Raw genomic sequence first — 26,817 nt, 5'->3', positions numbered from 1 at the left:
TACATAGTTGACTCTGACCTGCTCAGATCTCTGTTTCACGGTGGTTTCTTCAGCTGTGTAATGAGGCAACGATGTCTTTAGCACTATTGCAGGTGGCCAACTCCTTCCTTTTGCCACCTGTTCATTGATTCTGTACACTTTAGAAGGGCTGGTGGATGGGAAGGTGGCCTGTTCAAATCCTGCCAGCCAGATTCACATTGGCGGGCTCTCACACCCCTGAGGAATGAGCTGAGCGGTTGAGACTAGCCGGGCTGTGTGGGAAGGTGCCGTTGAAGGAGCCTAAGAGACCCCTGGAGACCTGGGACCAGAGTCACCCTTCCTCCTCTCCTTGTCATGCACATGCTTGAAGCCCTTTCCTTGAGAAGTGTATATCTGGGCCTGGTTCTTGCTGGGGTTGCAGAGCCATGGTTGCTGTGAACCCAACAGTCTGCTTTCCTTTGGGGTGGGACCCCTGAGGCTGGCTGTTTCTGAAGAACAGGGAGGAGCGAAAGGGGCAGTTGAGAAAGGGCGGGCCAAGCCCAAGGTTCTGGAGCGCCAGGCCCGGCTGGGAACCGCGATGGAGGGAAGCAATCCAGGTGAGTGAGAGAGGCGGCTGTGGAGGAGAAGCCAGCACTCCCAAATACTCTGCTAGCTTGAACATGGAGGGGAGAGGGAAGGCAAGGAGAAGAAACAGGAGGGAGGGAAGGATGGGCAGCAAGACCAAAAGGCGCTCAAGAATAACTGGCCTGGCCGCCCCTTCCATAAAAGAGCCCCCGCCCCAAAAGCCCCTCCACTGAAGAAGAAGGTCAAAATGGGGAGAGGGCCTTGACAGGTCCCAAGCCGGCTGAGGGGCGGAGGAGGCTGCCAGGATCACAGGGACACTTGGTTTGTTTACCACTTGATTGTAAAAAAAGAAACAAACCCTCAAAACGGTTTACAAAAAGATAAGCCAATATAATCAGAATAAATTTACAACCCTACTTTAAAACATACAAGAGTTGAAATACGAAAGCAGTTTAAAATTACCTCAGCTTTCTAAGTATCCACATAGGCCTGTCGAAACAGGATTGATTTTAGCAGGCGCTGAAAACCATGTTGGGTATGCCAGAGCTAAATGGTCACATTTCCCTTACAAAGCTCAGCAGCTCTATCAAACCTTCATATTTTTCTCTGCACAGTGAGTTTTCCTTAAATAAGAAAAAGAGGGAAAGGAAAAGCTTAGGCTTAGTGTTGGGCAATGAGAAGCTGGTTAACACATGGAAATAAACAACCATCATTTCCCTCCTGAGCTCTGGGAAACTGCCCTCTGAATCCTTAAGATTTTGCTCTGCATCCATAAAACTTTATGTGGAGTCTTCCAAACATGTTTTATGTATTAAAAGGAAGAAAAATGGGCAAAACATGGCCAGAAAGGCCATCAGCTAAGGGATAAAGGGCAGGTTCCCCTCAAATGTGAAGAACAAACAGCACACTTAAAAAAGAAAGAAAGCATAACAAAAAATACAGAAGAATAAGAACAAAACAGGGTGGAATACAGACCAGCAACATACTTTCTCATTATCTTTACACAGCCCAAGGAAAAGTATCTCTTCAACTATGAATAGCATATTTTTTGTGAAGAAAAAACAGCTTTGGCTAGGGATGCTTTTTGAAGGGAGAAGCAGCACGGTGTTCAATCTTTCCTTGCCAGTTTCCAAGGAAAATAGACTGAGTGGTTTTCAGCAAAGGCTGACTCTGAGTAGACTCATTGAAATTAATTGACCTAATTAAGTAATGATTATTAATTTCAGTGAGTCTACTCAGACTAAGCCTTTGTTGAATACCACCCACTGTAACCTGCGAGCTAAACATAAACTTGTCAGCTATGTTCCCACCTGCAGGACACAGCAGCTAGATCTGTACAGATAGCAGCTAAACCGTCTTGGAAGGATAGGGAGTTGATAATCCAGCTCTTATGAATATATATCTTACCAAGGAATATACATCCTGTCTTCTAATGGTGCAATGGATGCAGAAGTAGCTTTCTTTGAATTAGGGAGGCTTACTTTTCAGTGAGGGAGTACAGGATTGCTGCCTAACCCATAATGTATACTCCTTTTAAAACAAATTATTTATTTATGAAATAAGCAACATAATAAAAGCAGAAAAACAAAAGATTAGACATCAAAAAATCTGTTAAGATTGGCGGAATCCTAAATATATTTAAAAGCCCAAGTGGAAGATAACCATGACAGGTGGACAAATCTCAGGAGGGAGTTCCACCGTTTGGGCAGTTCTCTCGTATCCCACCTGTCTAACATTGGCAGGTGTTTCACATCTACATTTGTTGTTGTTGTTACAATTGATTTATTAATTGCCTTCTAAACTACTGTCTCAAGGTGATTTGCACATAAAATAATTAAAAACATTTAAAAACACAAAACCAAATATTTTAAAACCAATACTAAAACCCTAACAAGTGGATATCTGCAGTAACGATTAATTTATCTAGCTATGAAAGAAAGCCTGTCTGAAGAGCTCAGTTGCTGAGAATCTTGGCATTCTAGTAAATTTGAAAACTTGTTATTAGAATTTCTATCACCCTTTCCATGTGCAAAATGTTGTATAGTCTTGTTTTCCTCTTAATAACCATGTGAAAAAAGATCACTGCTGTTCCCTTTTCAAATGTAGAATTGAGGATGAGAGAATAACTGTTCCATAAAAAGCAAGCTAAAGGGATGTGGGTGGTGATGTGGTCTAAACCACAGAGCCTAGGGCTTGCCGATCGGAAGGTCAGCAGTTCGAATCCCTGCGACGGGGTGAGCTCCTGTTGTTAGGTCCCGGCTCCTGCCTACTTAGCAGTTCAAAAGCACATCAAGTGCAAGTAGATAAATAGGTACCCCTCCGGCGGGAAGGTAAATGGCGTTTCTGTGCGCTGCTCTGGTTTGCCAGAAGTGGCTTAGTCATGCTGGCCACATGACCCAGAAAAACTGTCTGCAGACAAACGCCGGCTCCCTCGGCTAGTAAAGCGAGATGAGCGTCGTTCATGACTGGACTTAACTGTCAGGGGTCCCTTTACATTTACAAAGGAAGCTGCAGAAGGCCTCAGTGGCCCCTGGGTTTTCACGTGGCTGACTTAACATCTTCTTTTGTGACTGACCTTATGTGGTGGATGCTGAGTTATGGCAACATCTAGACAATTCTGTGTTTGCTTTTGTTCTCTCTCCAGATCCCTGGGACTTTGCAACGAAAATGGAAGAGATTCTGTCACTTGTGAAACAAATGCAGAATGGTATTTTGAATCTATACACCAAATGGTTAGAAGGAAATAACCAGGAACTAAGCATCCAAGTAGAGAACGGGGCATGCAGATGATAACAGCAAAGTGTATAAAGGGTTGCTGGGAACTGGAACAGTTAATTTTATCTGCTCTTAGTACCAGAAAAGCTGGGAAACACCTTTAAAGGGATGGATTTCTGACTTTTCTTTGTAGTAATTGATATTTACATTTGTTGTAATTTGTTGATCTAGTCATGTCCAGACCATACATTTAAAGCACTTTTATACCTCTTTAACAGGCATGGCTTTCCTGGGAACTGTTGTTTCCCCCTTGCTAGAGCTACAATTCCCAGCACCCACAACAAGCTACAGTTGCCAGGGTTGCCTGTACCAGGAGTCAGCAAGGTTTACCTTGCCTGGGGCGGTTCACTCCTGCCGAGATTGCTCTGTGGGCTGGATCACATCTGTGCAGATGCGATTTCCGGCATCTGCGTCTGTGCAGATGCGATTTCCAGCGCTGTGAAAGCGAGTCTCCACGCTGCACTGGTGTAGCGCAGCGTGCGGGGGACTCGCTAAGCGGGCAGCTCGGTTCAGGGGGAGCTCAGGGGCTGTTTAAACGACCTGTGAGCCGCTTGTGGTCCATGGGCTGCAGGTTGCTGACCCCTGGTATACAGTAGTATGTTTCCATGCCCTCCAGATGTTTCCATGCCCTCCAGGAGATGAAATACACATTGCATCATTTATTCTGTGCTTCTTGGTGGGGCATAAAAAATATGTGGTTAATATATATACGGTACATAGTGACTTCATTACTCTGTAGAAGTTGGGGTGGACAAACCTGGGGAATCCATTAAAAGAAACGGTGAGTGGTGTGGAGGCCATAAATAGAGAGAGAGAGACAGACAGACAGACATAGGGTTGGCACTTACACATGGCCAAAAAAGAGCAAAAGAGGACACTAATTTCATACACTAATGTATATGTATAAATGGCAATTTATTAAATAATTACTAAGCTTTATATAGAATTACGGTACACCTTGCCATAGTGGGGAAGACTGACCACATGAGCTGTGTCCTGGCTCAGTCTGTTGCCCAGGTTAGAGGGACAACTCTTGACTGGCAACTTCTAGACCCCTCCTGCTCCCCCTTTTTTTAGTTCTTTCTCTTTAGAAGTTTGATTGGAGAGCCCTTCAAATAGGACTATACCTAGTCGATAGGATACATGACCACCTAGAGGCAGCATGGACTTGACCTGAAGCTGCAAGGGGAGGGAAAAGTGGAAGATTTGAGGAAAAAATGTTTGTGAGGAGGGGATTTAGGGGAAGGAAGAAAACTGTCCTAACAGAGGCTGCATGAGGAAACATAAAACACAGCATCAAGGCTTGTGAGCTATGTCATGCTGTTCAATATAATCATATGATGATATACAGGTGAATAGTTATAGTGAATTCATACAATTAGGATGTTTTAAAGTAATCACTATTCTGTTAGTAATTAGCATAGTTAAGAATCTGGTTAAAGGTAAGATTTCTTCTCCCTTTTGTAGTGGAAATTCTGGAGCCAAAAGTTGAAGAGCTAGTAAAAAGGATCAATAAACTGCAGCAAGGTAAGAAGAGTGCAAAGAGGTTAGCAATGGTTATGCAGAATCTTTTGCAGAGCAAGGTGTACCCTTGCGCAAAGGATGCCAAGTCAGGCTCCTTTGACTTGAAAAGGCAGGATTTTCTAAGGTGTGGCTCCCAAAGAGAAAATGAAAATGCAAGAGTCCACTAAGTGGCACAAAAGCAGTTTCAGTATTTAAGTATTTCTGAAAGCCTCTGTTTTTGCCTCTCAATACTGTTTCTGAATGCATGACTCCCATCACCTTTCTGGGCCTGTTCCTGGGGTTGTTATGGTGGTGGTTGCAAGCACCACAGTACCCCCAACTCCTTCCTTGATGCCTAGTAAGACCCCCTGCTCCACACACCTGTTTAAATTCCCTCTTCTACTCAACTCTCAAAAGGTTCAGGAATCCTGTCATCTTCTGCATCTGGTGGCCCTAGTTTTGGAGATGAAAAAGTGTTTGTGAAGGAAGGAGTTTTTGAGTGAGCGATTGGTGGGGTGTGTGATTGAGTGGTTGCTAGTGTGGTTTGGAGACTTTGTAATAATGAATTGTGATAATGAATGGATTATAATAGTAAATTTTATCTTATTTCGGTTTATATTGACTATTATGTTGAGGAGTCAAAGAGGATGATGCCAATTGGGAGGTTCTGAGGTCTAGTTGTAGAGGAGGGTGTTCTCTTGTACAAGTGTAAATCCTTTCAACGATGGGACTCCTTAGTGGGAGCCAGCCCACTGGTTTTAGTTGTTCTCCATTCATTATTTACTCTTTAGTGCTTATTCTTAGTCCTCTGTAGTGTGTATATCTGGGTGTGTTTTTTTTCCAGCCAAGAAGATATTAAGTGAGGAGCTCTCTGAGGCAAATGAGCATAGCAAGACACTGCAAAGGGAACTGGAAATATGTAGGTAACTTTAGCACCATGTGACAAACATGGACTATATGAAGCATTGAGGGAATGCTCACTGAACTACTTGACCTGAATAATTCAAGCACTTCTCTTATTCCAATTTGTATTTTAAGTCTTGATTGCGATTCAGTTGCACCATGTAGCTGTTTTTCTGACTATGGACAACACACAGATTTAATCTGAAAGTTTTGCTCTAGACATAAAAGCTCTTTTTCAGAGGAGCACTGGTGTGTGAATTGAGAACAACTCTACTGAAAACAACGCATTGTATTTCAATAAGCCTCATTCTATACCTAGCAGGATTCTATTCTTTCCCTGGCCACTGGAGCATTAGCACCACCACAATTTAAGAATGGTTGATTACATTTAAAGCGTACTGTGACTGAGGTTCCAGGGTTTCACTGCTTAGATTATGCTGCTCTGCTTCAAATGCACGGGGGGGATGCTGGTGACTACTGCTGCCACCAGATTTAATATATAACAGGTTTCTAGTTTTCTCTTCCACCAGCAGCAATATTTAGTCCATGGGTAGGCAAACTTGGGCTGGATCCGGCCCAATTGCCTTCTAAATCTGGCCTGTGGACGGTCTGCGAATCAGCGTGTTCTTACATGAGTAGAATGTGTGCTTTTATTTAAAATGCATCTCTGGGTTATTTGTTTGGCCTAGGAATTCATTCACTCCCCCCCCAACAAATATAGCCCCCCCCCCAGGTCTGCGGGACAGTGGACTGGCCCCTGCTGGAAATGTTTGCTGGCCTCTGATTTAGTCAATGGCAGAGTGTAGGTAAATAGTGCACGGGCCAAAGGGGGCGGTGCACGGAGGGAGGCTGCGGTGGCACTGGCACACTCGCGTGCCCCAGTCCTGGAAGTGGGCCAACTCTCCTCTCTCGGCCGGAGCTTCCTCACGCGCCACAGCCTCTCTCCGCCCTCCGGGTCAGGCCTGGCCTGGGGACAGAGAAACAATGGCCGGGCAGGCCAGGCACTGCAGCCGCTCTCTGCCCCTGGGATTGACCTTGGGAAGGGGGAGCTGCAACGACGCGCCAGGAGTGGGTGGGACACACAGAGGGTGATCGATCTTCACCTTCCGTGCTCTCCAGCCCCCGCTGCCGGCAGGGCGCGAGGTATCTGAGGGGGCACCTGGTTTCCGCCTCCCATATTGTGCACCCTTGGCCACGGCCCCCATACCCCTCCACGCTACGCCACTGTATTTAGTAGCTGTGTGTGCTTTAGTGTGTGAGACTTCAGGCAAGTTGATGTCAGGCATTCTTTTAGATATGCCAGTGTTGAGAATAAGCTTACTGAAATTTTGCCCAGGTTGTGCCCAAAGCTCCCTATTACTCTAGTTAACACTATTCATAATCTAAGAATATAGAGGTCAAAGGTTATTCTGTGCAAGATCTATATTTTTGCTAGATCTGTCAAGCTGGGTTTTGGGATGATATATATACATTTTAAAAAGGATGACCAAACCTCTAGCTTAAAGTAAACTACAGATGAAATTATTGGGGGAAATTCCTGTTTGTGTGTTGTTGTTGTTGCTCCTGCTGCTGCTGCACTCTATTTATACTTTTCAGATTTATACATTTCACTGATTTTACAATCATTTTGACATTTCAAAACTTGACTTCCTTCCCCCTCTTTCTGCTGTTTCTTAAATTTTTAATATCTTCTGCATATCCAAATTAACTTAATTTGCTCATTTATTCGTCTTTTTAAAATATATACTCTTATGAAACTGCAGATAATAATAATCCTGCCAATGTTTCTATAATCCTGCCAGTGTTTCTATTTGTTTACAATTTATCTGTAAATATTCAATAAACCATTTCCGTTCTTTTATAAAAAGTTTTTTATCTTTATTTCTTATTCTTCCAGTAAGCTTCACCATTTCTGCATATTCCGCAAGTTTTTGTATCCATTCTTCCTTTGCTGGAACTTCTTCTTTTCATTTTTGGGCAAGTAGCATTCTTGCCACTGTAGTCGCATACATGAATAAGTTTCTATACAGTTTAGGTAGTTATAATTCCCAAGAGAAAAGCTTCTGGGGTTTTTTTTACGAACATTATTTTAAACATCCTTTTCATTTTATTATATATCATTTCCCAGTAAGCCTTAACCTTACTACAAGACCACCATATATTATAAAAAGAATCTTCTTTGTCTTTACATTTCGAACACTTATTTGATTGAGATTTATACATTTTTGCCAATTTACTCGGTGTTAGATACGATCAATATTTTCATATAACTTCCTCTTAAATATGCTGTAAATTTTATATCCATATTCCACAATTGTTCCCATGCTTCCATATCTATATTATGACCAATACCTATTGCCCAATGTATCATTGAATATTTTACTTGCTCATCCTTTGTCTCCCATTCCAATAATATTTTATACATTTTAGATAGCACTTTTACATTCCATTCCAACAGGTCTCTCTCCAGGTGTGATATTAGTTCCCCAAATCCTCGTATCCTGTTTTTCTTAAATTCTTCATTCAAATGATAATTTTCCTGATAATTCCTTAATTTTTTTAAAAAAATATACTCTCCCTGTTGTTTTAATAAATTTCTATAAGCTGTCTACCCTTCTATCATATTCTTTACCGCTATAGCTTCCAACGGTGAGAGCCAAAGTGGTGTTTTTACCTCTAATAAATTCTTATATTTATCCCAAACTCTATACAATTTCCCCCCTAATTATATGATTTATAAATCTCTTATGAACTTTCACCTTTTCATACCATAAATAAGTGTCCCAATCATAAATATTGTCATGATTTTCTAAGTCTAGAATATGTGAATTCTCTAATGTCATCCATTCTTTCAACCAACAAAGACAGGATGCCTCATAGTATAGTCTCATATCCGGCAGGGAAAAACCTCATTCTTTTGCATCTATCAATATTTTATATTTTATTCTCGATTTTGGGGGAAATTCCTCTAAAGCATTTTCTATACTGTTCTGTCAGCACTTGTGTTGGGAATAGCAGTAGATTAGAAGTCTGGTAGTTGCTGTGATTTATAGCTGGTTTTTTGAGGCCACTTTCAAAGTATCTACATAATAAAATTACCAGTAAGTTCTTAAGAACATAAGAGCCCTGCCAAATCAGACCAAATGCCCATCTAGTCCATCATTGTGTTTGTTTTATTTATTTAAAACATTTCTAATTCTATTTATTTATCCTGCTATTTATTGCAGAAAGCATTTATATAGCAAATAAAAGTGAAATTCATATATTGAACATAAAAACAACAGAAAAAATAAAAGAGCAAATGAGAGCAACTAGTCCAGGCCTCTTTCTGGGCTATGCTGCATTGTGATTTTTTTTTTTAAATGACCTATGTGGATGTAGTAGTTTATTACAGCTTTTTATTGTTATTTTTTTTTACTAGGTATGCATTATTTGGGAACTTTGAGTGAATGGCTGATTATGTTATTAATAAAGAAACAAGGTAGCAGCTAAATGAGCTCTTTTCCTTTTGCAGTAAATGCTGAGAAATCAAGCCTTGAGGAAATATGGAGTGAAATGAAAGGTGACAGCAAGAAGGGGAGTTTTGGGGGGGTCTTCAGCACAATCAAGTTTTAGCACACTTCCAAAGCATCTCTGCTTTTTTTGCAGGGACAGAGTCCATTTTCTCAGTACTGGGTCTGATTATATATCCTTTATCTGAGTAAATATGAAAACTTTCCCTTAGGTAGTCCATATACTGTATTACTATTACTTTAACTGCAGTGTGTAATGTGCCTTCAAGAATGACATAAATACCTATTGGATATTATCTGAGGTATCATTAGTGAAGATCAGGGGATGTCAGTGAACTAACCATAAGTACCACGGTGCCTGCCAGTATTTTGTATGGCACCTGCAAAGGGTCTCAGTAAACATCCCTCAGAAATCTACAATACAATTGGCTCTTCCTGCTCAGTTCTTGTGTACACTGGCTCAGCCTCTCCTACATTGAACACATTCCCTTAAGTATGTCAGCATTTCATGGGATGCCAGGACTGGACATCCACCCATCATCTGTTCTGAACAGAGGAGTGGTGCAAAGAACTCCCTGTAAGGAAGACAATGATGACTGATGTAGATGCTCCCCCACAACGGATAGGGAGGCTAATGTCCACACTATTTTGTAGGAAATACATTAACTGTGACTGGTGTACACTTACATTTTTTATTGTTACATGCCACCCCAACCTCTGAGCAGTGCAAGATTCCAGGGGGCAGGTGCTTACTCGGGGTTCATGTTTCCTTTGAGAACAAGGCACAGAGGAGACAGTGGTGTCTTTAGGATATATAGTTTATTTACACATATATACGATCTGAGTCTATGATAAAGGTGTTTACAGCAGAGGTTTTCAACCTTGGGTCCACAGCTCCCTTAACCTACTACATTCTTTCTGTGGCACCCCAATGGAGCTCAGGAGCCCAGTTATGTCACCTACAGAGCCAGCAGCCCCTCACCCTTTTTGGAACACCCTCCCTTGTGGAGTGTTCCCTTAGCTTCCTCTCCTCTCCTCTCCTCTCCTCTCCTCTCCTCTCCTCTCCTCTCCCCTCTCCTCTTCTTGGGAGTCCTCTGGGCAGTTGCTGACGCCGTCCCTGGTCTCTGAGCTGCTCACCCCACCCCCATGCCAAAGAGAGGTGCCTCCCAGAGGCACCCCTCGCCTGTGGAGCTTATAGCCAGGGCTGCTGCAATAAACAGCTGTGCAAGCCTTTGGGAGGCAGAGACATGACAGGGCATCAGAGGAGGGAGGGAAGGAAAGAGGGACAGAGGCCAGTGTTGCCTGCAGCACCCAGACCATCATTCAAAGCACCCCAGGGTGCCACGGCACACTGGTTGAAAACCACTGGCTTACAGCATTGATTCTTGCTTCTCCCATCACCACAGCAGCCTTGGATCAAAAACATCACCAGCCATGGCTCAGCCTCCCTCCAGCTTGTTGTATTCTTACAGACTGCAACTATTTTTTGTCATGGACTGGCTGCATGAGGAGTGGTTGGAGGCTCCAGCTGGAGAACCCTCAGAAGAGGAAGGCTCAGGCAGGACATTGAAGACAAGTCAGGATGAAGAGGGGAGACAGAATCATTGGATACTGAACAAGCAACAGGCTTGATTGAGAGAGATGTAGGACAGGCAGCTGGAAAGGAGGTGGGGGTTGAGGCTGCAAAAAATTCCTAGGAGCTGGCTGGTCCTACTGTATTCAGCTCCCCTCCTCCCTTGTCTCCAAGGGCACAGAGGGCTTTGCATGCAGAACAGCAATGGGCCCAGAGGTTGCAGGGCCCCCCTCCCTAACAGAGTTTAAGACTGCTGGGGAATCAGATGGACGGGGAGGAGGCTTAAGCGGAAGTAGGAGGCACAGATCATCAGTTCTGGAAACTGCTATACTGGGGCCAGTCTTGCCCGTAGGTTTCTGTTTGTGTTTTGTTTCCTTGAATAAAAAAATCAACTTTTCTGCTTGTCTCAGAGTCTCTGTGCTGACCTACAGCTGAACCAGCCCTGACATTTTCCTCCAGCTCACATCATCTCCAAATGCAATCCTAAACTCAACTCTGCTTTGTCCCTGCTAACCATCTCAGAGCCCGGGGTGGCACAGTGTCTTTGCTTTCTTGATGTCCCATCTCCCCATCTTTATCTTTGTTTTCCAGCTTTGCTAAAGGCCCATCTCTCAGGCAATCTCCTGAACACGAGAAGCTGAATCCAGCTATGAAGAGTATGACTTCCAGTTTAACTCTCCAAGCATTGATTAAATTTTAACACTTAGTAAATTCAGGACTTATGGGTGTCTGGCACCCACAAACTAATAACAGTATGTTGGGTTCAACATAGCTACTCCTTCAGTTTATTTCTCATATGAGGAAGGATTGAGGCAGAACTAGTAGCTTCAAAGAGCTGTGTCAGTCAAATACAGGGATTAGCAATTAGAATCTCCAGTTGGACTTTCCTTCATCCACTCCTTGAAATGCTTCTATGAAACTATAATGCTTGTCATTAATTTAAAAGTGAGTTGCTGCTGAGAATAGTCTTTTCGACAAGATACACAATTTTTTTCTTCTCTTTGGACACTAAGAATACTGATGTCAGTTGAAAGTTAGAGAACATGTATATATGGTCATGATAGAAATATTATACATAAAAAGAGTAACCAGAGTTCTAAACACTAGTATTCATCTTCCCTGTAGGGACACGACAAATTGTACAGCTGCACTGTGAAGAGACAGAAACAGAGATGCAGAGGTGAGCTGTGGTTCAACTGGGTTAGAATGAGACATCAGTCTTATTTCTGTGGTTTATCTTTATTTTGTGTGTCAGATTTCCTAATGTTTTCCTTTTATATCCCCTCCTCCACCCCCCTGGAATTCTTCATAAACCTACTGATGTAAATAGAAACTGGGAGGAAATAAAATTAAAATACTGAAGGGTTTATATGTAAAGGAAAGAGGAATACATCAAAACTTTAAAGTTGCAGTTCTAATTAGAAGGATCCATCGCCTCACTCCAGACAAGCCACAAGCTATTACCAAGGTTTGCTCTGAGTGAGACAAGCTCATGTTCAAAATATGTGTTAAGCCAAACCATGGCTTAGCCCCAGGTAGCATGATGGCAGGGAAGGAGTACAGCAACCATGATTTCTCCAGGAACCTGCACATGCACATCTGTGCTAAGCCATAGTTTGGCTTAGTGTTCTATGAGAACTGTGTCAGTAAGTATTCTGACAGCCTGATCCTATGCATATTTAATCAGAACTTAAGTTCCACTGTGCTCATCAAAATTTTTTTAAGAGGAAGCCCAATTCTACACCTCAGCTTTATCATGTTTATCAGGCAGCAGAAAATGAACCTAGAGTGCAAGCAGCGAATTGAAGAACTCACAGCCAAGATCCAAGAAGAGAGAGTAAAGCAAAGAGACCAGAGGTAATTATAGAATCTGGTTACAAGAGTTTTGGGTTACACTTTATTCCAATTTCAATTAATTGCAATATGTATTATTTTAGCAAGAGTGCCATAAATTTCAGTTTCTGTAGAATAAAGTTGCAATGCTTGTGGGCTGGTAGGTATTGCTGGTAGGTTTAGGACTGATAAAAAAGTACCACTTTGTTCATGTGATGACTCGATTAGAGAGAAGGTTTTGGCCTGGGATGGGGAATATGCACGTAATAAATTATGAAACAATAGGATAGGAAAGGCCTAACAGGCCAGACCAAATAGGCTGGGTGAAATCCTGACACAGTCTTTTACACAGTGAATGGAATTGATTACAAGAGGTAGTGATGGCCTCTAGCTTAAATAGCTATAAAAAGGGAGTAGCCAAATTTATACAGGACAGTCTAGCATTTGCTATTAGCCATGGCAATGACTATGCTAGATCAATGTCTTGCTTCAGTAATGGACTGGGTGATAATAAACTGAAGCTTAAGCTAGACAAGACAAAGGCACTGTTAGTAGGTGGTTCCCTAGACTGGATGGATAGGATGTGGTCTCTGGATGAGGCTGAAGCAGGTATGTGGCTTGGGGTACTTCTTGATCTGCTGTTGATGTTTCAGGCTCAAATGGCCTGGATGATGCAGAGTGCCTTCCATCAGTTTCAGCTGAGCCTCTTGGGCTTGCCGGTCGGCGGTTCGAATCCCCGCAATGGGGTGAGCTCCCGTTGCTTGGTCCCAGCTCCTGCCAACCTAGCAGTTCAAAAGCACGCCAAAAAGTGCAAGTAGATAAATAGGTACTGCTCTGGCGGGAAGGTAAACAGCATTTCCGTGCGCTGCTCTGGTTTCAGTGTTGCGTTGCGCCAGAAGCGGCTTAACTGTCTGTGGACAAACACCAGCTCCCTCGGAATGTAAAGCAAGATGACTTAACTGTCATGGGTCCTTTACCTTTTTTTTTTTTTTAACCCCTATGATGACAGGGAAAGCCCAACTTCTGTTGTCTACACTCTGGTAACCTCCAGGTTGGACTACTGCAATGTGTTACGTATGGGGCTGCCTTTGAAGATGGTTCAGAAACTGCAGCTGGTGCAGAATTTGGCAGCCAGATTGCTACTGGGGCAGGACTGTCTCAACATATAACACCAATTCTAGCATGGTTCCACTGGCTGCTAGTGAGTGGATTCAATTTAAAGTGTAGTTTGAACCTATAAAACTGTATGTGACTCAGGACTTCAAGGACTGCCTCTCTCCGCGTAAATCAATGTAATCTGAGGCCCTTCTTCATCTGACCCCTCCCTGGGAGGTCTAGATTGCAACATGAGAATTGGGCTTTTCAGTGGTGGCCTCCTGCTTGTGAAATGCTCTCCCCTGAGAGAGCACCATCTTTTTCTTTTGTAAGGGCCAGGCAAATACTTTCCTCTTTACCCAGGTTTTCGAAGGGTTTCAGGCATTAATTTATAAGCGTTTCAGGCATTTGCAACCTCTTTTGGTGGTATGGCATCTATCAGACCTGTCTCTTATCCATATAAAATAAAAACATTCCTTCCAGTAGCACCTTAGAGACCAACTAAGTTAGTTATTGGCATGAGCTTTCGTGTGCATGCACACTTTTCTTCAGATACCACTCTTATCCATATAGATCTGTTTTTAGGCTTTATTGGTTGTGTTTTAGTTTTCAAGTCTCTTTGTGAGAAAAACAGGTAAGAAATTTAATTAATAAAACAACAACAATATTCAACCTCCATATTCAGGACAGTATAATTCTGATTATACTCTCCATATTCAGGACAGTATAATTCTGGGGAGGGGGAAGAGGGAGATAGCTACTTGCTCTGCTTATGAGCTTTCTTTCAAGGGCATCTGAATGGTGCTTCTTGAATACTGAGTTCTGGGCTAGATGTCCCCTTGGTGTGATCTAGCATAGGCAATTTTTAGGAAAGTTCCTTTCTCACCATTAACAGTTTTGCTCTGTTCTGTCTTGTCCTGTTTTTGTTTTTCATGCCTTCAGACTGGAGTTTGAGCACCTGCTCAATGAGCTGATGGAGAAGCACAAGAGTCTCTGGGAGCTTTACGTAAGGGCTAGGTTTTTGTCTTCACCATGAACTCAACTACTATAGAGCCACTGCAGGATAAGTTCATGTCCAAGTGACAATATGTGAATATAGTAGAAACTGAGAGTTGAGAGTCACTATATTCTGCCTTTAACTTTGGAAACAGAGTAACATCAAATGAACTTGAAACATTTGCGAACACCTGGAAATGGAGACTGTTGTATTCTATGCCTTGATTCAGAAATGTGCTAGAATATAGAAGTGCTGAGCAGCAAGCAGTGGCGTAGCGTGGGGGGTGCCAGGGGTGCCGACCGCACCGGGCGCAACCTTTGGGGGGGGCGCGTTTGGCCGGCCCCCCTCGAGGAAGCAGGAACCTCTCCAAGGCAGGAGAGACCTCCTCCCGCCGCCAGCCTTCGGAAGGCTGTTCCGAAGCCTGGCGGTGGGGCGGAGAGACCTCCTCCCGCCGCCAGGCTTCGGAAGGATGCTCTGAAGGCTGGCGGCGGGAGGAGGGCTCTCCGCCCCACCGTCAGCCTTTGGAAGGCTGCTCCGAAGCCTGGTGGCGGGAGGAGGTCTCTCCGCCCCACCGCCAGCCTTCGGAAGGCGGAGAGACCTCCTCTCACTGCCAGCCTTCGGAAGGCTGCTCCGAAGCCTGGCGGTGGGGTGGAGAGACCTTCTCCCCGCGCCAGCCTTCGGATGGCTGTCCTGAAGACTTGTGGTGGGAGCAGTGGCGTAGCGTGGGGGTGCAGGGGGGGCTGCCGCACCTGGCACAACATCTGGGGGGGCGCGCGGAAGAGAATCGAGTGCTAAAATCCACGGGTTAGGGGGCGCAAATTACTTGCCTTGCCCCGGGTGCTGAGAACCCACGCTACGCCACTGGCAGCAAGGATGGGAGATGGGGACTTTAGCTTTCTTTTGATAGATGAAATGTATGAATGGGAAGATGCTCTGTCTGGAGGAGCAGTTCAGTACATTGGAAATAAAAGCTGTATTGGGGGTGGAAGGAGCATGGGAAGAAGTTTTATTTGTTCACAGATTGGTTGCTAGTTACTCTAGTGAACCACATTCATGCCTTAGCCTTGCTTTCCACAAACTGCACGCCTGTGTCCACTGGCACTTCAGAAGATGTCTCTCTGTAGCTTCCAAAAGCATGGTCAGCTTGCATCATGTAGGATGAGGCAACATAAGATGTCAGACTGAAATGGGCTGAGCTGTTGCCACCTAAGCTCCAATGACACATGGAGCTAGCCTTTTGCCACTATAACTGTTATGAAGTGTGTGAAAGCTACCCTTGGCACACACTGATAGGATTATTGGATAGCTTATTGGTTGCTCTAAAGCAGCAAAAACATACCCAGAGATGGAACCAATAGCCCTATTCAGGTGTTTTGTACCTACTACTATTACACAGGTGGTGCTGTGGTCTAAACCACCAAGTGTCTTGGGCTTGCCAATTGTAAGGTTGGCAGAAGGTAAATGGTGTTTCCGTGCACTCTAGCTTCCATCACGGTGTCCCATTGCACCAGAAGCGGTTTAGTCATGCTGATCACATGACCCAGAAAGCTGTCTGTGGAAAAATGCTGGCTCTCTTGGCCTGAAAACAGAGATGAGAGCCACATCCCATAGTTGAATCTGACTGGACTTTACTGTCCTGGGGTCTTTTACCTTTTTTACTACTACTACTATTAATAATTTTATTATTTCTACCCCGTCCATCTGGCTTGGGATATAAGGGGCTTGTATCATGAGCAGTAAGCAAAGCAGTCAAACTGGCTTCTCCTTCTTGATAACTGTACCACTCCCATCAAGTGAATATGTTTATGTTTCTTTGGCTGCTTCCACGAAACAGCCATTTGGACTTTAAGTGGCCATGCCTACTTCCAGTAGGCATGTCTTTAAATTGCTTCTAAACATGTATAATAGGACAAATTTTTACAAACATGCAGATGAGTTTTCATGAAGCTTCAACAGAAATTCACAAACTAATGTGGAAGATTGAACTTAAGACTGGAAGAATGAGAAATGGAGAGAGACCAAAACAGGCAGATTTGCCCCTCATTTCTCTCCCTTGAATTCTGTTTGCTGTGTTTCAGGCTAGGGAGAAACCAGCAGTGGCTGACATAAGAGAGAAGAAGGAGTGTTTGCTCAGTGAAGGTGAGAGTCTTTTTGGACACCTTCTAAGAGAATTCATGAAGCTAAAAGTTATCTTAAACATAATTGTTCTACAATATTACTTACTTGTATGCCATCCAAACCCTTTTGATTCCTCCTCTATTTCCCTGGATAGCATGGCAACTGTATTTGTGTGTGCTGTGCAGAATGTGGGCTAACCATTTTTAATGATACTTAACTGGAAGTGTCTGTGAAATCATTAGTGTGAGAAGTGACAGAGCTCCTCACTTCTTCCCATATCAAAACCATTTTGTGATCTTAATAAAAATATAAATTCATTCAGAGGCCAAGCATTCAAGTGTACCATTCAAATATGGGCCTACTTATTGCTAAAGGGTAGAAAACTGGCAAAGCTACCCCTGTCCCCTTCACCTCTTTTTATACTTAAAAGTAAAATTAAAAACAGAAGTTTTGAAAACAGTAAACTCCCTATCTGCTGTATGCAGCAGTTTCTAGTCCCAGATTGGATTAGACTGGAGTGCAATTTCTCCTAAAACTCAACTACTTAAATGGTGAGGCATACACCCCCCCCCCAGGTACATCAGTTTACACACATGATCTCCCTGGAGAAGCAGCAGAGGCTATGGTGGTGGTGGCAGGAGTGCTTTAAAGAGAAAGTGAAGTTCCCTGTTCGGGAGTGGAAGAAAGCTACGCATTACTTGGGAAACAGATCCCATGTAACTAGTACTGAATAAGACTGTACTAGTGCAGTATTACAAAAATATATATCAAAAAACACTTCTTCTGTTGTTGTCTGGAAGTACAGTGGTACCTTGGGTTACAGATGTTGTAAACAAAAATTGCCCTTTTCCCTTATGGGGTATCCAAGAGCCTATATAGAGTCCTTACGTAGGTTCCCTATTGGTAGGAGAAAATAACAGAGGCCAACCAGAGAATACTGAGAAGCAAAGCAGCTAGTAAGCTTTGCTAGAGGAGGGAGAAAGGTTGTTTTCTGCTGCTCCAGAGAAGCGGACACGGAGCAATGGATCCAAACTACAAGAAAGAAGATTCCATCTAAACATTAGGAAGAACTTCCTGACAGTAAGAGCTGTTTGACAGTGGAATTTGCTGCCAAGGAGTGTGGTGGAGTCTCCTACTTTGGAGGTCTTTAAGCAGAGGCTTGACAACCATATGTCAGGAGTGCTCTGATGGTGTTTCCTGCTTGGCAGGGGGTAGGACTCGATGGCCATTGTGGTCTCTTCCAACTCTATGATTCTATGATTCTATGATCTTTATTGATCTGTTGCAACAGGGTGCTCCCCTCACCCGCAGGAGAGAGGAAGGATCCAGAAAAATGGCATGCAAGGCCTTATAAAGACTTTTGAAATTCCCATCCTGTAGATCAGGACCACCCCCAGAAACATCATACATACATCACAGAAGGGGTGTAACCTAAGACCACCACTCATATATATCATACCTACATCACGAAAAAGGCAGTCTAAAACAGAAAATTTGAATGTGTTTTTCTCCTGTCCTTGTTTATCTCCTGTCTGGCAGGTTACTTGATTGGATTGCCTGGGTAGCCTGGCCAGTCCTTTGTAATGATACGTAAATACTTAGTTCCTGGGCCAGGTCACAGGCTCACACCCTATTCAAACACAGACATACCCTTAAGACAGGATTTGTGAAGGAAAAGACAATGGGGAGGCTTTTCCACTTTGACCTTGCAGAGAAAACATTTGCTCAGTTTAGGAATCAAAGTGGCTTCAGGTCGGTCTTCTTGTGCTGATCTATGTACGTGCTGTTATGAACATTACCATATATCTAAGACCTCAAAATTCCTATCACACAGACGCTTCAGGTTACAGACACTTCAGGTTGCAGACTCTGCTAATCTAGAAATAGTACCTCGGATTAAGAACTTTGCTACAGGATGAAAACAGAAATCGCGCAGTGGCGGCGCAGCAGCAGGAGCAGCAGGAGGCCCCATTAGCTAAAGTAGTACCTCAGGTTAAGAACAGTTTCAGGTTAAGAACGGACCTCCAGAACAAATTAAGTTCTTAACCCAAGGTACCACTGTACCCTCATTTTTTGAGATAAATTGGACTTATTTACTTTGATATGCCTTTAAAAATCCCTGTGTAATATTTCCTCAGAAAAAATGATCCAGGAGAAACTGGCCCATGCCCAAGATGAATTAGATTTGATTAGCCAGTCGGTCTTCATTAAGGAGAGGGAGTTCCTGAAGAGCCAGGAGGCTGCAACAGCCTTGTGAGTATAGGCTAACCTGGACCCTCCTTTAGTGTAATACTGATTAAAACTCAGTTAACCATGTGCAATTTTTTAAAGGTATAAACGATCAATTTGCAAAGTGTGCTAAAGTAGGAAGGAAATGATCTTTTAAAAAAACCAAATATGCATGAACCACAGGTGCACCTCGCCCTGAAAGCAAGCCATGCCCTCATAAATGTGGCTCAGTAAGCTAGTAATAAGGGACGCGTGTGGCGCTGTGGGTTAAACCACAGAGCCTAGGACTTGCCGATCAGAAGGTTGGCGGTTCGAATCCCCGCGATGAGGTGAGCTCCCGTTGCTCGGTCCCTGCTCCTGCCAACCTAGCAGTTCGAAAGCACCCCCAAGTGCAACTAGATAAATAGGTACCGCTCCGGCGGGAAGGTAAATGGCGTTTCCGTGTGCTGCTCTGGTTCACCAGAAGCAGCTTAGTCATGCTGGCCACATGACCCGGAAGCTGTACGCCGGCTTCCTCGGCCAGTAAAGTGAGCTGAGCGCCGCAACCTCAGAGTCGGTCATGACTGGACCTAATGGTCAGGGGTCCTTTACCTTTTAAGCTAGTAATAATTCACCTGATTCAGTGATTTTCAAACATTCAACCTAGGAGCCCTTTCCACAACAACTTGACTGTGAAAAACTCCCTGCAAGTTATAGAATATTATGGGGAAATGTTGGTAGTGAATCACAAGTTAAATCCAAATAGTATGTATTGCAACATATACATAGTCTCTTGTTCATTTCAGTGGGGCTTCCCCAAAAGAACATGGTAGATTGTGCTCACTTAAACACATTTCCATGTCTTGTTTTCCTTACTATCCCAGTATAGAAACTTAGTTCAACTTTTGTATATATATTGTAACTTGGTAGGTTTGTAGTAACTAAGCCAGGGAGAAGGCCATATGGCAGCCCAAGAGAGGCATGAAAGAGGGTGGCCTGAGTCCTATGTCAGATTAAGAGACAGAGGTTCTCCTGTTCTTGCTTAGGAATGCCTCAATGCTTAACTGCCTTTGCCACTTAGGAAGCAAGGTCATTGAGGTTTGGCGGTGCCATTTCCCCATCTGCAAGTGGAGCTAATGTGGCAAAGGACCCATACCCAAATGAAGGTAAGATGTCTTAAGTACTGAGTGCAAACTTAAGGCATGCTGCAAATGAAAAATTATGCCTGCAGGTCAGAGATGCCCCACTGCAGGTCTAATAACTTGACTTCAATTTACAGAGAATAAATAGAAGTATAAATGAAGTATAAATAGGAGAAGACTTTCCCATGTGAGTTGGGTTTGTGGAAGAGACCTGCTTCTTGCCCTGTTTTTTGTGCAGAAGTTCGACAGGTGGATCCCTGGGAGTGGACATCTGATTGCCTTCCTTTAATTTCCAGGAAGTTATTTCAAGAGGAAAAGAAGGCAGCAAAAGAATACCTTGAAGCAGTCTCTAAGTACCATTCTGATCTGAAGCAAAGATGCAGCAGGTGAGCAGAAGGATGGGAGTGAACCGAGGGTTCTAGTTCTGGGATTCAGCTCTGGAAGATTCTAGGCCAGGAGACTGGAATCTAGGGTGCTAGCTTAATCCTCTGTCCTTGGAACATAGTGCTTGATTTTTAAAAAAGGATTTTGCTATGAGATGGAATACAAACTCTAGGCTCTATACCTTATTTGTGTAAATATTGGGAATCTAAAAGGATTTGTGCAAAACTCAATGTTGAAGGATTCTATATACCGTATTTTTCGCTCTATAACACGCACCTGACCATAACACGCACATCGTTTTTAGAGGAGGAAAACAAGGGGAAAAAACATTCTGAATGAAACAGTGGATGTATCATTTTTGTGCTTCATGCTGTGGCCACAGACATGTGATCTGATGGTGAATTTGGAGTGACCCAATGCAAAAATCCTGAGAATCCCTGTGGATCCATGCTTTGTAACCACATTTTTGCACCATTGCAGCCCCAGGCAACAGTGGGTGCGTGTTTTTTTGGTGCAGGCTGTAGCCATGGACATGCTATGTGATCTGATGGTGAATTTGGGGTGACCCAATGCAAAGATCCTGAGGATCCATATGGATCTATGCTTTGTAACCACATTTTAAGTGGGGAGCGAAGGAAAAACAAAGAAGGGACATGAGAGGGGTGTGCAGAGAAGCAGCTGGCTAAGAATGCAGGAGAGGGATTTAACGGGAGGGAGGAAAGAAAGGCAAAAGTTTCTCCCCACCCAAGACAGCCATCTCTCTCTCTCTCTCTCTCTCCCTCCCCCCCTCTCCCTCCCGCCCCCCTCTCTCTCTCTCCCTCCCCCTCTCTCTCTCCCTCTCCTCCAGCAGCACCGGAGCACAGAGAGGAATTAGAAGGAATGACACTCTGCTTTCCCCTCTGCTTGCCTGGAGGGGAGGGGCTTTCCCTGCTCTTTGTTCCGTTTCAGCAAACACAGCAAGGAAACAGAGGAGGGTGGGCAGTAAGACCCCGAGGCAGAATGCAGGAAAGCAGCAGCTTCCTCTTTTCAGGCTTCCCTTCTCTATGAAGCGCGATTTGATTTTTGCCTGATTTTTCGGCTCCAGGGACCACACATTCGCTCAATAACACGCACAGACATTTCCCCTTCCTTTTTAGGAGAAAAAATCTGCGTGTTATAGAGGAGAAAATACGGTGTGGTGTAGTGGTTAAGAGCGGTAGTCACGGTAGTCACGTAATCTGGGAAACCGGGTTCGTGTCTCCGCTCCTCCACATGCAGCTGCTGGGTGACCTTGGGCCAGTCACACTTCTGTGAAGTCTCTCAGCCCCACTCACCTCACAGAGTGTTTGTTGTGGGGGAGGAAGGGAAAGGAGAATGTTAGCCGCTTTGAGACTCCTGAAGGGGAGTGAAAGGCGGGATATCAAATCCAAACTCTTCTCTTCTTCTTCCTGGCTTTTCTGATGTGATTCTTCTTATCTCTTGTTCTGATGGCTCTTTGTATCTGGGGAAATGTTGTGCGCTGCTTCTTCCATATTACTGCAGCTTCCACTCTTTGGAAAGTGACACCTGTGACTCCATTCACTATGCCTCCTTGAATCTCTATGTTCCCAGTTACATTGATTCATTCCACAGCCTCGGAATGATCCCAACAAGATGTGGCTGTAGTCTGTAGCTTATCACTTTTTCAGATATGGTAAAAAATAAAAAAATTCTGTGTATCTGAAGAAGTGTGCATGCACACGAAAGCTCATACCAAGAACTAACTTAGTTGGTCTTTAAGCTACTGGAAGGAATTTTTTTATTTTTGACTATGGCAGACCAACACGGCTACCTATCTGTAACTCAGATATGGTAAGTTACTGAAGCACTCTAATCTGTTTTATTTCCTCCTAAGGAAGAATGAACCAAAAAACATAGGGTATTTTGTAGCCTTGTAACAGTACCCATCATATCTCAAATTTTGAGGCCGGGTATCCTGTTTTTCTTCTTTCAGATTAAAAACAGAACTGGAAGAGATGGAGATGGAGGATAGTAGCACCAGTGAGAATTAGCTTAAGATGCTGAGTGCTGCAGCAGAGGATACAGAGTACAGGTTAATTTTTATGGAGTCTTTAAGGCTGTTACTTTAAGGCTGGTTAGGACACTTCCCCATAGGAAGTTGTATGTAAAGCAGAGGCAAACTCTATTGGGAGTAGGGAGCAAGTCTGGCACTCTGAAATAAAACCAGATGAGAGAACAGATTATGAAAGGAGCAAAAGAGAAAGCCAAGCAAATTAAAGGCTTGGGTTGACTCTGAAATATCAAAGTGGATCATGTGTGAGCTTCTAGTGATTGCAAACAGGCCAAGAAATTGGTAGGATGTAGAAACTAAAAGATGTGGGTTTATTGGTCAAAGTGGATTATAGGTGTTTTCGGGCTCCCAATTGGTGCGGCTGGCTGGAGGGTTTTAGAGAAAGAGATAGAGCTCAGAACCCCCCTTTCGGGCTGGGCGGTGGTCCACGGTCTCTCTCACTAACCGGACTAAGAGAAAGGTAAGAAGGAGCGATAGAGAGGAGGGCAGAGAATTCAGTTGCCAGGAGATTTCCATCCCTACCCATCAGTGCACTGGATTTTCTTTTCCTTATACTCACGCGTCTTCAACATTGATCCCGGGATCGATGAATAAGCCGGCTGGATCCCTCTTTGCTCCCCGGCTGAACTCCTAGGGCTTTCGATTACCGCCCGGAAGATGGCCGGGGGTCCAAAAGGATCTTCTCAGGCAAAATGGTCCGGAGCCGGCTGAAGATTTCGGGGGGCCCGGTCAGCAGCTCGGGAGAACCGCAAGCCCCACGTTGGGGCGCCAACTGTTACGGTAAAATCTGGGTGCGGGGTTACTCTGCCACCCAGCTCATCGGACTAAGTCCGCGGGTCTCTGCGGAAGAAAATGAGCTCAGCCAGAGACAGGAGCAAACTGCAGAAGATCCAAGTTTATTGCGCAACAGGTTCAAGGCCAGATTGAACAGCGAGAAAGGGGTGACATGAACTTTTGAAATTTCCCTCCATGTCCCAGAATACAGTGCAAAATACATCCCAGTTACATCATGAATACATTAAGAAGAGGTTGGGTTACACAGATTACATCACAAATACATTAGGAAGAGGTTGGGTTACACCGGATTAACATATGGAGGAGGGAGGGGGGAATATGCAGAGCTGGAGATATGCGCAGATAAGCACATCCTGAGAAGACAATGGTCCATGTATGCATAGTCTGTCACCTGGCATCCCCCGGAGGAAGGCAGAGCGATTTGACAGGATTAGGGTCTTGACACCTTGCTTGAGGGATTATGGAGGACAGGGGAGGTGTCATGGAGTCCTAGAGAAATTGAGCAAATTGGCATGTTGATTTTCTATGAATTTTATAGATTTTAGTCCCTTTTGACATTGGCAATTGGAAATAAATGGATATATTGTAGCGAAGAAGAAGGTGAAGAAGACATGCTCCGTATCATAGGAAATACAGTGGTACCTCCGGTTACTAACTTAATTTGTTCCGGAGGTCTGTTCTCAAGCTGAAACTCTTCTTAACATGAGGTCCGTGCCGCTGGCATGCGACTTCCGCTCGCATCCTGGGGCAAAGTTCGCAACTAGGGGCATCTACTTCCGGGTCAGCGGAGCTCGTTACTTGAAGCATTCGTAAGGAGGGTGGTACGTAAAACGAGGTTTCACTGTAAGGTTGTTCTTAGGCAAGACTTAGTTTACTAAACAGTGCAACGCTTCTCACAACACAGAAAGACATGCTATAAGAATTTTAGAGATAATTCTCTCATTTCATCCTCCCATCCCATGGCAGGTTCATGCGAGTGGAAGTTTGCTTTTAGTAGCAAGAAAAATGATAACCCCCTGAGGAATGTTGGTACCTTGCTTCACCCTCAACATTTGCAAGGCATTTGTTAATAAAATAGTTTGATGGATTCTTTGTTTAGTTCTTAATGTTCATTGCTGCAAAGATGCTTCAGCTGCAATCTCCATTTAAAAGAACAACTGGTCTACAGTGGTGGGAAGGGATCCGAAAGAATGGGTTGTCCCTCCCACTCACTCTTTTAGGCAGGATTATGTAAATTAAGCATGTTTACTTCACTGTGTGAGAGGACAGCCCACTTTTGTTCCTTCTTGTCTAGCTCCCAATGCAGGTCACGGCTGACTTTGTTGTCCTTGTTACAGGTAGGTAGCCGTGTTCGTCTGCTGTAGTCTAAACAAAATAAGAAAATTCCTTCCAGTAGCATCTTAGAGACCAACTAAGTATGTTATTGGTATGAGCTTTCATGTGCACAAAGAAGTGTGCATGCACACAAAAGCTCATACCAATAACAAACTTAGTTGGTCTCTAAGGTGCTACTGGAAGGAATATTTTTATTTTGTTGTCCTTGTTGGCATAGGAGTGCCAACCATTTGATTTACTTCCACTATTTTCTGGGATGTGTCTCTGACCTGTGGAACAAGGGAGAGAGAGGCCATCAGAGTGGGATCTTCCAAAAAGCAGGATTTTCTGATTGCAATGTTAAACCTGCATGTGTAGGGTCTGTACAGAATCTGCCAGTGTAATCCTGCTTCTCATCTGCATGTGTTCAGCCCAGTTCACACATAATGCTAAGCCATGGTATGAAACAAATCATAGCTTACTGCCCATGAGAAACATGTTGGCTAGGGCATGTTGCTCAGTCACCCACCCTCTTCTTCTTGTGCTGTGTCAAGAGGAAATAAACCAGAGTGCTGGCCTAACTTTACATGCAAACCAGTACAGTGGTACCTCGGGTTAAGTACTTAATTTGTTCCGGAGGTCCGTTCTTAACCTGAAACTGTTCTTAACCTGAAGCACCACTTTAGCTAATGGGGCCTCCTGCTGCTGCGCCGCCGAAGCACGATTTCTGTTCTCATTCTGAAGTTAAGTTCTTAACCTGAAGCACTATTTTTGGGTTAGCGGAGTTTGTAACCTGAAGAGTATGTAACCCGAGGTACCACTGTACTCATAGTTTATTTCACTCTAGGCAAAGCAGAAGTCAAGGTTTGTTCTTGCTTGCTGCTAGGGCATATGATGCTAAGCCAGTACTCCGGCTTATTTTCTCCTGGCACACAAAAGGACAAGAGGGCTGGGCACAACTGAGCAGTGTGCACCAGTCTGCTCCTCGCTTACAGTGAGCCATTGTTTATGGCTTACTGTTACATGCAAACCAGGTAATCATCTGAAGGGCACAGTTATTTATTTTGTTTCACTGGTACCTCTGCTCAAACAGGTTTTAGCAGGATTGGCAAACCTTGCAAAACCTGCTTGAGTAGTGAAATAATTGGAGAGAAAGATGCACATCACATACAACAATGCTTCTATCAACTCTAAGGTTAAAAAACAAACAAGACTTGAAACACCTGCCATGTGTAAAATCCTTCTTAAACTCTTTAAAAAAATCCATACAACTCCACACCTGGGGGGAAAATAAATTTTGAAGTTAAATTTAAGTTTAAGTATGTGAAATTCTGTGTTCATTTTTTTAATGAAATTAATTTCCTTTGACTCTTTTTTTTAAAAAAAAATAATTTTTATTAATTTACAACAAAAACACAAACACACAATAATTTCACATCCAATTTTTCACAGAGTATTTCTTTTCTGGACTTCCTTCAGCTTTTCCGAGAATCATCCATAGTCATTATTTAAATTACGCATTCCTTAAGTTTGTATTGTCATTATTTAAACCTTTCCCTTTCTATTCCCTTTTAACAATACTTTTCAAATTTCACAGTGCCTCTTTAAATCCCTCTAGCGTTATCTGTCCCTCACTTATACTTTTCAGATATTCCACAAATTTTCCCCAGTCCTCGATGAACTTTTGGTCTCTTCAGTATCTAATCTTCCCAGTAAATTTATCCAACTCAGCATAGTCTAGCAGCTTCATTCTCCATTCTTCAACTGTCAGTATTTCCTGTTGTTTCCATTTCTGAGCCAATAAGACTCTTGCAGCTGTCACTGCATATTGAAAAAATTTACAGTCCTTTCTCTTTATCTCCTTTCCTAAAATTCCTAGTAGAAAGGCCTCTGGTTTCTTTATAAATGTATATTATAGTATCTTCTTCAGTTCATTGTATATCATTTCCCAGAAGCCTTTTACTTTCTTGCATTCCCACCACATATGATAAAAAGAACCTTCTTTATCTTTATATTTCCAACACTTGTTACATGTCTTATACATTTTCGCTAATTTTACCGGTGTTATATAC

General features: G+C 43.5%; 2 protein-coding genes across 9 annotated transcripts in view; one reads left to right on the top strand and one right to left on the bottom strand.

Annotated features, from left to right (window-relative positions):
* Positions 1-561, bottom strand: part of PTPN18 (protein tyrosine phosphatase non-receptor type 18) — a 91,948-nt gene extending 91,387 nt beyond the window's left edge. Inside the window, exon 1 of the mRNA XM_082205825.1 lies at positions 19-561. The gene's annotated coding sequence lies outside the window, so the exon portion shown is untranslated. The remainder of the gene's footprint in view (positions 1-18) is intronic.
* LOC309522533 (synaptonemal complex central element protein 1-like) lies at positions 553-24,518 on the top strand. Of its 8 annotated transcripts, none has more exons than XR_014215120.1 (14): positions 553-575; positions 3,188-3,250; positions 4,786-4,845; positions 5,666-5,740; positions 9,239-9,286; positions 11,935-11,989; positions 12,577-12,666; positions 14,680-14,743; positions 16,813-16,873; positions 18,991-19,105; positions 20,499-20,588; positions 22,108-22,258; positions 22,559-22,657; positions 24,398-24,518. XR_014215120.1 is itself a non-coding variant. In XM_082205894.1 (13 exons), the coding sequence occupies exons 1-12, from the start codon at positions 1,072-1,074 to the stop codon at positions 22,614-22,616; spliced, it is 864 nt and encodes a 287-aa protein (XP_082062020.1). In that variant the 5' UTR covers positions 1,057-1,071; the 3' UTR covers positions 22,617-22,657; positions 24,398-24,518. The 8 variants fall into 8 exon arrangements, 2 of the variants coding, with proteins under 2 accessions (XP_082062020.1, XP_082062021.1); XR_014215121.1 differs by lacking the exon at positions 553-575 and adding an exon at positions 1,055-1,078; XR_014215125.1 differs by lacking the exon at positions 553-575 and adding an exon at positions 1,057-1,156.
* Positions 24,519-26,817: the final 2,299 nt, after the last annotated feature.

Source organism: Podarcis vaucheri, assembly GCF_965113315.1.
Source record: "Podarcis vaucheri genome assembly, chromosome: 17".
Classification (NCBI taxonomy): domain Eukaryota; kingdom Metazoa; phylum Chordata; class Lepidosauria; order Squamata; family Lacertidae; genus Podarcis; species Podarcis vaucheri.
This window is presented reverse-complemented; position numbering and strand designations above follow the sequence as displayed.

Coding starts and splice junctions, on each gene's coding strand:
- LOC309522533 (XM_082205894.1), top strand. CDS start 1,072: ATGTTGGGTATGCCAGAGCTAAATGGTCACATTTCCCTTACAAAGCTC. Junction 1,157..3,187: donor TTCATATTTTTCTCTGCACA/GTGAGTTTTCCT, acceptor TTCTCTCTCCAG/ATCCCTGGGACTTTGCAACG. Junction 3,251..4,785: donor TGTGAAACAAATGCAGAATG/GTATTTTGAATC, acceptor TCCCTTTTGTAG/TGGAAATTCTGGAGCCAAAA.